The sequence below is a fragment of the Phodopus roborovskii genome, unplaced genomic scaffold (assembly GCF_943737965.1).
Source record: "Phodopus roborovskii unplaced genomic scaffold, PHOROB, whole genome shotgun sequence".
Lineage (NCBI taxonomy): Eukaryota > Metazoa > Chordata > Mammalia > Rodentia > Cricetidae > Phodopus > Phodopus roborovskii.
The window spans coordinates 4475331-4486727 of record NW_026126516.1 but is presented as its reverse complement, the minus strand read 5'-3'; the positions used below and the strand labels follow the sequence as shown (position 1 = coordinate 4486727).

The following is an 11397-nucleotide window of genomic DNA, read 5'->3' as shown; positions in this document are numbered from 1 at the left end:
GCCATCTTTATCTCCAGGTCTCAGGCCAGAACAGAGCTCAGCCAACACTGGGGGACTTTAGTGACCTGCACTGCCTCCTGCGCCCTGCCCTGCCCTGTCCTAACCTCTGACCTGGCCTATAGCAGGCTAACAACTCAGTGTGTGCCAGGAGGAAACCTGTGACGCCCAGCAGTGCTGCAGACAGACAGACAGACAGACAGCACTCCAATTAAAGACTGAAGGACTGGGTCATGAGGGCCCAGTAGGTTGGGCCTCCTTATCCTTTCTGCTGTTTCTGGGGGCAACCGTGTGCCTCACTCACCCTCCTGTGAGGGCCCCGCAGGAGTGAGGGTGAGCCTCGCGTGGGCAAGGGAGCCTCTGAAAACAGCTTCTGCGGCTGTGCCCTGCACCCTTTCAGACACAGGTGCGCTCGCTCTCTCTCTCTCTCTCTCTCTCTCTCTCTCTCTCTCTCTCTCTCTCTCTCTCTCTGCATTGGGTAGCCCCCAAGACACTGATGTCTAATTTTGTGATTGTTGGAGAATTTGAGAATTTAACACGTGAGTATGTGTTCTGTATTCTGATGAAATCCACTCTCCTTTCCCTCTGCTTCAAGTACCCCCCCCACTTCCTAGTCCATCCTCCCCCAATTTCATTTTTGTTTGCTTGTTTTTGGGGTCTTTTGTTACTACTTTGGTTTTTTGTTGTTGTTTGGTTGGTTTATGTTTTTGGTGTTTTGTTTTGTTTTATTTTGGGACATGGTTTCTCTGTGTAACATTCCTGACTTCCTGGAACTCACTGTGTAGACCAAGATGACCTAGAACTCAGAGATCCTCCTGCCTCTACCTCCCAAGTGCTGGAATTAAAGGTGTGCACCACCACTGCCTGGGCTTTAAAAAAAAATACTGAGTCCACTTAGTGTGGCTAGTACATACATGGTGTAGGACTATCTACAGAATCATGGCTAGTCTCTCAAGAGTGGCATTGAACTGATCCTCCCTCTTCCAGAAGCCACCAATGGAAAACCTACCACCATTACTCTGCTAAAGAGTAACTTTTACCCAGGGATTGGTGAGATTCTCAACCCTACCTCATCAGAGAGGTTCTTTTTCCAGTAGACGGTGATTCACAGAGAGACCCTCAACAACATTAAGGCTTTTTAAAAAATCATATAGAATATAAAAAGGTGAATTTGCAAAGTGGAATTCCAGTGATACCTAGCTTGACAATTGTCTGCACACTGCTCTTTAGCAATCATCTTTATCTGTTTCTCTCTCCATCTGCTTATAACTGATGTCTGATGCCTTTTTATTCTGATCTGCGATCAAAAGGAAATCCATTTAGCAGGGTTTCCTATTGTGCAAACTGAGCATGCTTTAGCAAGCTGTTGGGTTTGAAGGAGAGCATGGCCACATTTTGTTTGGTTTTTCTTGCATATTAAATATATGAGTTGGATGGGTACTTAACCTGTGTGAGTTTCTGGCTGCCTACAGAAGAGTTAAGAAAGTCTACTTTGAGTTTTTTTTTTGTTTGTTTGTTTGTTTTTGTTTTTGTTTTGTTTTTTTTGTTTTTTTGTTTGTTTTTTTTTGTTTTTTTTTTTTTGATGAAACTTACACGAGAATATACTCAAACTGCTAGAAGAAGTGTTAGGCACTTAGCAACTGCATGATTTTCAAAAGCACTATATTGCACTATATAACAAAAGCACATAGTCAAATGGGGACCTTGAAGCCTAGGGCTCTGTGTGACTTCTTGGGTCCATTTCTTTCACAGACAAAGTGAAGGGGAAAATGGTGGCAAAGTGGGGCCTTGGCCTGCGTCCCACTGCACTCTGTGCCCCGACTCTGGGTCTTCCATATTGCTTAACAAGCACTCTTGATTTGGCAGGGCCCAGTCAACCAGAACAATGCCGCTTGCTCTGTACACCTGTCTCCTCTGGCTCTCCACCAGTGGCCTCATGATGGCCCATTCCATGAATAACAGCACTGATGGGAGTTCAATGAGTTCTCACCGATCCCTGGCTCCCACCAATGTTGACTTTGCCTTTGATCTGTATCATCACCTATCAGCCTTAGATCCTCACAAGAACATCTTAATCTCCCCTGTGAGTATCTCCATGGCCTTGGCCATGATATCCCTTGTCACCGTAGACTCCAAGAAGGGTCAACTTCTTCAGGATATTGGCTTCAACCTCACACAGATGAATGAAGAAGAGATCTATCAGAACTTCCAGCGGCTCAGTCATCTTCTCAGCCAGTCAAACAGCAACTTGAAGATGAACGTGGGCAGCACCATATTCCTTGACCAGAGCTTGAATCCGAGGGACTCATTCTTAGCAGACATCAAACGCTATCATGAGTCAGAGGTCTTGACCACCAATTTCAAGGACTGGGCTAAAGCCCGTGATCATATCAACAAGCATGTGGAGAGTAAGACACAGGGGGAAATTACACATGTGTTCTCAGACCAAGACAGTCCAGCTCCCCTCATCCTGGTCAACTACAATCTCCTCAAAGGTATGGTTCTCTCTTTCCCATCCTAATGAGACCCTACTCCACCTAAGATCTCCTTAGTGCCCACAAAGATATCCCACACAAAATGGCCTAGAGTTCACAGCTGGTTCTAACCATGTCCTGTGCCTAATAAATGCCAGTGTCTACCAGGTTGGAGCTAGGATATCCACAGTGCTGTTCTTGAACACTTCCTGAAAGATTTGTTAAAATTATAGATTTCAGAACTCACAAGAGACCCCTGAAACAAGGCCTCTGCAGGAAAGTCCATAATGTGGGACACGTGCCTCTCTACCAACCTAATGCCACATCTACTCTGGGTCAGTGGAGACATCTCACCCTTAAGAATCAAATCTGAACTTCTGCTATAGCACTGATTCTCAGCTGAAGGTGATGTCCCCACCTTCCCAGGGACATTAGACATGGGAACTTATTTTTATGTCACAACTAAGGATGAGATAGGATGAGCTATTGGCATCCAGTAAGTAGAGGTCAGGAAGGCTGCTGAACATGCTACTCACAATGTACACACACACACACACACACACACAGAGAGAGAGAGAGAGAGAGAGAGAGAGATAGAGAACACATACAAATACACAAACATGTAGACACACACAGCCCCCCCCCCATGGTGCCATAGTCCCTAACTATCCAGAGGGTCAACACTGAAAACCGTGGGTAAGAACCCTCTATTTTTTCTGTCTTTTTTTAGCCTTGTGTCTCACACTTTTCCCTCCACTAACATCTTAACATACAGTTCAAGTACACACACACACACACACACACACCACATACAAACATATATAGAGCATACACACAGAGCACACGCATGCACAACATATATACTCACAAACTTACTTAACACACACCCTGCACACATACACACAGAGCACATACACACACACAGAGTCTGAATATACCAAATTTCTCCCCTGCCCTTGTACATGCTTGCTTCCACAGACGCTGGTGCGATCATACTCTTGATAGTACTAGACAGGTTACTGCGGGTGGATAGTGGCTGTGTGCGGTTGTCACCTGATCGCTGTGCAAGTCAGGGAAATAGCATGGGACACGCTGCTTGGGGCTGGTTCCTGAAGGGCAGAAGAGGCTAGGGGTGGGGTGGGGGATTGCAAGCTGACAAGCTTTGACTCAGTCTAAGGAGCAACATTCTTCCTGTTTGAACTAACCAGTACTACAGCAAGCAAACAGGCTGAATGGTGACCCCACCAGCCCAGGGTGAGGGGGAACTATGAGCCAAAAGGCATCCTGTATCCTTGCTCTATACACAGGAAGCACCATGGTCTGCAATGCCCTCCTTCAAGTGGCAGAGGTCTGAGCCTCCTCCAGGAACTGGCCAGATAGTTCATGTCCCCAAAGCCAGCTCCTCCCTCTTCCCACCAGAGACTCTGAGTTCAAGGTTCGTGTACTAGAACCACCAGAACTCTCCACACCAAGGCCCACCTCAGGCCCAGAGGCTCAGGTCGAAGTCTAGTCTATGTAGGGCCCACCCTAAATTCAAGATCCATGCCTTTGCCTGTGTTTGAAAGCCGATCTCACACAGAGCAAACCTGCAGCCACCAGAGACGCAGGAGACAGGACAGGTGTCCTGCACGCCGCTACAGCTGTAGCTGCACACTTCACATGTACAACAGGCTGTAAGTCCCTAGGGATTACCATACCTTTCTGAAATCAAGCAGTTCAAGCTGGAATACTCCTGGCATGCAGGAGGCAGCTGCCCAGCTTGTTTCTACAGGAACAGTGGGTGTTCTGCGGCTTCAGAAGAGGGTATCCAAGCTTTATTTTGATCCCCAGTCTACTAACCTAACGAATGATAGCCCCCAACTCTTCCCCCTCCTTCATCTTTCCAGGCATGTGGGAGCTTCCCATAAGCCCAGAAAATACCAGGGATGGGGATTTCCACGTGAACGAGACCAGTACAGTCAGGGTGCCTATGATGTTCCAGTCAGGCGTCGTCGGTTATCTTCATGACTCAGAGATTCCCTGCCAGCTGGTACAGATAAAGTATTTGGAAAATGGAACTACCTTCTTCGTCCTTCCAGACCAGGGCCAGATGGACACTGTCATCTCTGCACTTAATAGGGACACAGTTGAGAGATGGGACAAGCTTCTGACCAAAAGGTAAGCCCTCCAGGCATCACATAGATTTCTATTGGGTGTATGTTTCCAGAAAATAAGGTGCAGAGACGTCCTTTTCTTCAAGGTAGACCCCACAAGGCCTTATTGTTCCCCAGAGGTTCTGTAACTGGAAGGTATACTTATACATCCACCTATCACAGATGTCATTCAGGGCATAGCATAAATCCAATCCCGATTTCTTGTGAATGTCACAGTCATAGCTGTCTTATACATTATGTTTTTATATAAATTCCTTAGAGGGAGCTCATCAAACACCAAGCTCCCCACTTTGCTCTTTTCTTAGCCAGCCCACTATAAAGCAAGTCTGTAGATCTTTGGGGCCTCTGCAGAGAACAGTGCTAATGGCCTTTGCATGCTAGGCAACTGACTGTAGTAAAAAGAATCATGGAGAAACAACTGTCCAGGTGCCCTGTGTGAGCATGGTGCTCTGGCTGCATTATTTTCTTAAGCAAATGTCTTTTAAGTGAGTTTCTGCTTTTCTATATGGACCCTGTGGGGTGTGTGATCTCACCTCAAGACTTGGCTCCTATTGTTAAAATTTTAATTATTTCATCTTTTGAAAATTCTGTACTAGGAATTAAACCTAGGGTCTTTGCATGCTAGACTCACCCCAAGCTGTATCCCCGGTACCTCCCTTGTAAGACAGGGTTTACTCAGGCTGGGTTTAACTCATTCTGTATGTTGAGCAAGCTTTGGCCTCCTTCTCTGGGTTCTGCAGTAGCTGAAATTACAGATTACCACGAGGCCCAGATTCATTTCTTTGTAACCATGGAAATGCCTTTAGCAACCATTCCCTACCCTCCTTGTTCACAACTTTTAATGACCAGATTGGTTTTTGTTTTTTTTGGTTTTTGGGTTTTTTTTGTTTGTTTGTTTTTGTTTTTGTTTTTCAGACCTTTCCACTCTGCTTATTTTTGTTCTCAATTCTCACTATAAATCTGGTCAAGAGAAGTCAGCAGAACCCATGGCACAACCACTGGGTTGCCTTGAAGTCACCTATGCTTTATGAATTTATTCATCACATTTAAATCCACGCTCTGTGCAGGTCTCAAGGCACAGGCAAAGTGTAGTGTGAACTTCCTGTTGCTCAGTTCCTTACCCGGCTCTTGTTCCCGCTTGAAACTTCACGAGCAGTCTTCGGTAGCTCCGTAGGACCATCAGCATTGTGATCTCCTGAGCTCCCTCCCTAACCACATGTTAGGCTCCTTTGTACAGAACGCTAGGGCTTCTCTAGCCATACCTCTGAGCTCTTCCAAATTCCACAGCTGACTCTCAAGAGTTCTGAACCACATTGTCAGGCATTCACAGAAAATTACCCTACTCCTGACAGCTTTTGTTTGTGTTAGTTCATTCTTCGTTGCTGTCATGAGTACCTGAGAGAAACATTTAAAGATGTACTTTTGTCCATAGTTTCAGGGGTTTCAGTCCATAGTAAGCTGACTCTGTTGCTTCTGGGCCCGTCTGTGGTGAAGCAGAGCACTGGCTTCCTTCTGTCCCTTTTGTGCATCAGGATACCCAACCCACATTCAGGATGGCTCCTCCCTCTGCGACTAAACGTGTCTGGAAACACCCTCACAGATACACCCAAAAGTGTGTCTCCAGGTGATTCTAAAATCTGATCAACAGTGAAGATTAATCATCACAAGTCTACCCCCTGACAACTCACTACTTAAAACACATCACTTTAGAATTATTACATCCCACTTTTGGCCCCGGATGCATGGCCATCTCACAGTGCAAAATGAATTTACTTCTTTACAAATCAAATGGGCTTAACAATATTGACACTGTCCAAAAGTCAAAAGTTTCCTTTGAGACTCAAGGCAACATCTTGACCGTAAGACCTTGTTAAACAAGAAACCAGTTTAAACACTTCATACAACATCACAGAATAAAATTTCCACTTATAAAAGGGTAGATTGGGAGAGGGGAGACAGACCAACACAAGACTGAAATCCAAAAGGAAAAAAGCAGTGTCTAACATCTTTACTTGATGGCCTCACCCAGGCTCCAGCAGCTCTGGGTAGCCACATTTCTACACTTTTGCTGCCTGTGACTGATGTTGTCTCTCTCCTGGGCTGACTCCACACTCCATGCCTGCAATTTTCTTTGTCAGTCACCTGAAGTTCCTGTCATAGCCAACATCCTGGGGTCTCCACTGCAACTTAGGCTCCACTTTCATATAGCCTGCTCAGGAACTCTGCATAGGAAACCTACACTACACATTGTTTGGCTTCAGAGACTTCCTGGGAACTTGGTATCAGCTTCTGTGACTCCCTCCTGACTTTTGCATCTTTCATGCCTACCAAAATTTGAGATGTCACCCCTGGGATCACAATGCAGTGGCTTCTGTAAGCTTTTGTGTTTTACACTCTGAAGATACTTTCCTAGGCAGGTACCTTGGAGGCTCTATTGTTTCAGGTGCTATCCTTTCAAATGAGTCTTTGGAGCTCTTGATGAGTAATGAGGACTTGCAACCAAGGCTCTTTTCTAATTTTCCCAGTGCAAAATCCCTGGTTTTCCACTAACAATGTTAATCTCTTTATCTAAGCCCATCCTATCATCAATTTCAAACAGGATTAGGTTCATTTCCTCACCAAACTACACATTCTCCAAACCATTCTGCCCTAATTTTCTGAAGTCTCTTCCTGTAAATCTGGGTAAATTTAGTAATAACGGTACCACAACTTGGATGATGTTTTCTTGAAATTTTCCCCGCAAAACACTACATCTGAGTTCATCTTCATTCAAGCTTTTGGAAGATGGACAGAACACAGCCACACTTTTTATATAATGTAAAGTAATGGCCTGAATTCTGATTCCCAATAGAGTCTTCCTTTCAAGATGAAATCTTGCAGACCAGGACTTTCTGCCTGCATTTCTGTTAGCAATCTGGCTCCCACACTCTTACCAGATTTTGCTATCAAAATCTAGGGTTTATCTAGACCACAGATCCAAGCTCTATTAAAGCCCTCACAGAAACCATGTCTAAAGGTCTACAAATCACTTAGTCATAGAAACAACCCCACTTCTGGTACCACTTGTGTATTAGTTTTCCCATTGCTGTGACAAACACTCAACAGAAGCAACATAATAGGAGACAGTTTTATTTGGGGCCCTGGATTAAGAGAGGATACAGTCAGACCATTGTGATGGAAAGGTGGAATGTCAGGAAAGGGAGATAGCTGGCCATATTGTATCCACACTCAAGAAACAGTAAGACAAATGCTGTGCTCATAGGGTTTGTCTGCTCCTTCCCTCCCTCCCCCCATTTTCATGTGAACTTCCTCTTTCTCAGTTCCTCATCCAGTTCATGTTCCCACTTGAAATTTCATGAGCTGTCTTTATTATCCACGTAGGACCATTAGCATTCTTATCTTTTGAGCTCCCTCCCTAACCACATGTTAGGCTCCTTTTTTACAGAACTCTAGGTGCTTCTATAGCCATCCCTCCAACCTTTTCCAAGTTCTTCAAGCCAGTTCTCAAGGCTTGTAGGGTAGTCACATAAAATGTTTATTATTTATAAAAAGAAGATGTATTAGATTGGCTTATACACCACTAAAGTCTAGATAGTCCAACAATGGAAGTCTTGCCCTGGATGAGAAAAACAAAACACCAGAAGCTTCTCAGTCCTTGAGGCTAAATGACTCAGAAGTCCAAATCTGATGCTGAAGACCCAGAAGACTCCTGAAGAGTAGTTGATATTCATTCCATAGTATAAGTCCGAAAAGCTGGATTCTGATGGCAACAAGAGATAGGAGAAGCAGCTGGTAGTGCCAGCAACAGAGTAGTTGAAAGGTCAGATGAACTTGCCAGCAAGACACGAAAACAAGCAGCGGCTTCTTCCTTCAATATCCCTTTTTCTGGTCTCATAATATCATAACTGAGGTCATTTAGTATGGGTCCTCCCTCTCTTGCTAAGCCTTTCTAGAAATGCTTTCATAGATATGTCTGAAAGTGTGCCTCCTAGGTAATTCTAAAATCCAGTTATTCGAAAATGAAGATCAACCGTCAGAAGCCTTAACAGTACATAGCTGAACCAGCTGTGATAGGGATATCAGCAGAGGGGACAGAACTTGGCTATTGAGACAGAATCATTTGTATATCTTGGCCAGGACTACTGCTTCCAGCCAGGAATTATCTCCACTATTCTTCTATCATCTTCCAGGACCAAAAGAACTAATCAGTGGACCAGATACATCACACATATATCAGCTCAAAGGAATCATCAAGAAAAAAAATGACTTTAGGTAACTCACAGAGCCAGAGAAGAAGCCTTACATATGAGGAAGAGATAGTTTCTGCCTTTTGCTCTGCCCTTCATCCCTAGTGAGTGAGTTAGGCTGGTGATACAAGTGCTGAAGAGATCACACAAAGAAGCGCGCTTCTGTCTGGGAAAGGATTGCTGCTGTCTATTGCCAGGTCTAGCCTTGGACCTTCTAACGTCTTCTGCTTCATCCTGAACAGGCAAATGAACCTGTACATCCCCAGAGTCTCCATGTCTGGTACCTACAACCTTGAAGATGTGCTGGTGGGCATGGGCACTACAAGCTTTTTCACCAACCAATCAGGTTTCTCAGATGCCACCCAGGATTCTCCACAGAAGGCATCAAAGGTGAGTAAGTGTCTTGGGAGTTTTCCCTCCAAAATGTACACCTAAAAAAAGAGTAAGCAACACAGCCCATTTGTGAATGCTCCCCTGGACCCCAAGCAAAACAATCCCAGGACCAAGCCCTTCAAACACCATTCAGTAAACAGAAGCTCAGCAAGAAAACAAGGGCACAGAAAGCTCGTGACAACGGAGTGTTGCAGCACTACCTGCCCCCCTAAGCCTCACAGAGAGGGGACGCCAGTAAACAAAGTTGTCATGGGGGAAATGAAGGCAGCCCCTGGCAGAAAGAAAGAGAAGACACAGTAAAGTTCTCATTAACAACACCCTGAGCCTTCCACTCAGTTCCATGTGTGGCCTCCAGCTTGATGTTCTCAATTCATAAATTCATTCAGAACATTTTGACCAAACACCTACTATGTGCCCAAGCCTGTGCTGGGATCTGGATATGTTTCCATTACTCAGATGTGGACACGGTCCTCAAAACACAAGGACTTTGGGTGCATGGAAGTCTTACTTGGTGAGATGTGAATGGAGTAAATGTGCCCTGTGGATGAGTAAGGTCACTGAGGAGGCTAAGCCACACCGAAGCCTCCCTTTACCTGCTTGATTGTTTGGAAAACTAAAAAGGACTTTTTTCCCCACTATGGCTGTACTAGAAGCACTGAAGGATTGAATGGTCTAAGGCTGCAAAGCACACTGACCACTGACTGGAGCCTTGGGTTTATATAGCAGACATAGACAAAATCCCAACTGCTCGGGGCTATCCTTAACCCAGGAAGGGCAAAGAGCTTGACACAGTCACAGAGCTAGCAAAATCAAACAGCAACAGCAAAATCAATTGAACACTTGACCTTGTGTCTGTCTACACAAGACCTCAAGTCCTCAAGACCCACTGCGGAGCTCCCAACCACAGCTCAGCCTCTGCCTGGCTACAAGAGCCTAACACAGGGATGCTCAGAGACCACAGACTTGCTGAGAAGTGGAGATGATGAGTCCCAAAACACGCCACTACCACCAAGGGATGTTGGGAATACATTGACTGTCACTATTGTTTAGTTGTCAGGGTAGGACCTGTCAACCATTTAGCTGTCCTCAGAACTCCATCTAATTTTCATCATTAAAAGGAACACACCCAGCAAAGGATTTGCATTTTTGCTTCAGCCTGGGCTTTCCTAGCCAGAGTAGACACAAGCACTTCGTACAAGTTCAACTCTGCTGTTTCCACAGCAAAGTGGGCAGAGTAAGGTGTCTTGAAGCCTAGGATCTGGTAAGTAGAGCCCAAGACAGAGCATGAGACCCATTTCCTCTAGCTTCTGTGTGGTGCATGCATCCTGCTTTTCCAGCCGGGAGGAAGCTATGTGCAGCGTCCGGTCTGGAGTTGCTGCTTAGACATGGCGTAAACACGTGATGCTTTGGGAATCTTGGCTGCTTCGCCTTCTGTGAATCAGAGGGTGAGATGTCCTTGTGATGAGGTGTGGACAGTTCCTGCCTCACGATGGCCTCATTTCCTGTCTCTGGTGTGTTTCTCACAGATAGTACACAAGGCCGTGCTGCAATTGGATGAGACGGATGAACCGCCTGTTGCCACCGCAGGAGCTCCACAACAGCCAACGTCTGAACCGCTCGCCCTCACCTTCGACAGGCCCTTCATCGTCATGATATTTGACAACTTCACGTGGAGCAGCCTGTTGTTAGGCAAAATCATGAATCCCGCTTAGTGCATGCCAGAGAAGCCATGGTAGTACCTGACTTTGCGGGGGTAGAAGCCTTTCCCTGGTCTTTTCCAGGTTCCCCCAACCCAACCAGGTATCCCTACTTTTAGATATCTTGTAATGCATAACTGTTGTTACTGCTCCCAAGACAGTCACTGAGATATATCAAACAGTTATTAAAGGGTGTTTTTGCAAACTCTGGGCTCCCTTGTTGATTTACACCTAGGTGGTGCCTTCTTGCTGTCCTCACATGGAGGGAGGAGCAGAGTGGAGAGAACTCTCTAGAGTCTTTCATAAGGGTACTAATCCTGTTCGTGAGGGCTCCACCCTTATGACCTCATCACCTCCTGGAAGCCCTCATAGTCTTCTAATCCTTGGTTTCCAGATGAATCTGTAAGACATTCATTCCACGACATGTAGTCCTGCC

At 45.5% G+C, this 11397-nt stretch overlaps 1 protein-coding gene across 1 annotated transcript; it reads left to right on the top strand.

Annotated features, from left to right (window-relative positions):
- The first annotated feature begins 1869 nt into the window (after positions 1 to 1869).
- On the top strand, positions 1870 to 11150 carry Serpina6 (serpin family A member 6). The gene is made up of 4 exons (XM_051196535.1): positions 1870 to 2492; positions 4358 to 4628; positions 9114 to 9261; positions 10791 to 11150. Exons 1-4 carry the CDS (start codon positions 1883 to 1885, stop codon positions 10974 to 10976), a joined length of 1215 nt encoding a protein of 404 aa, XP_051052492.1. The 5' UTR covers positions 1870 to 1882; the 3' UTR covers positions 10977 to 11150.
- The last annotated feature ends 247 nt before the right edge of the window (positions 11151 to 11397 follow it).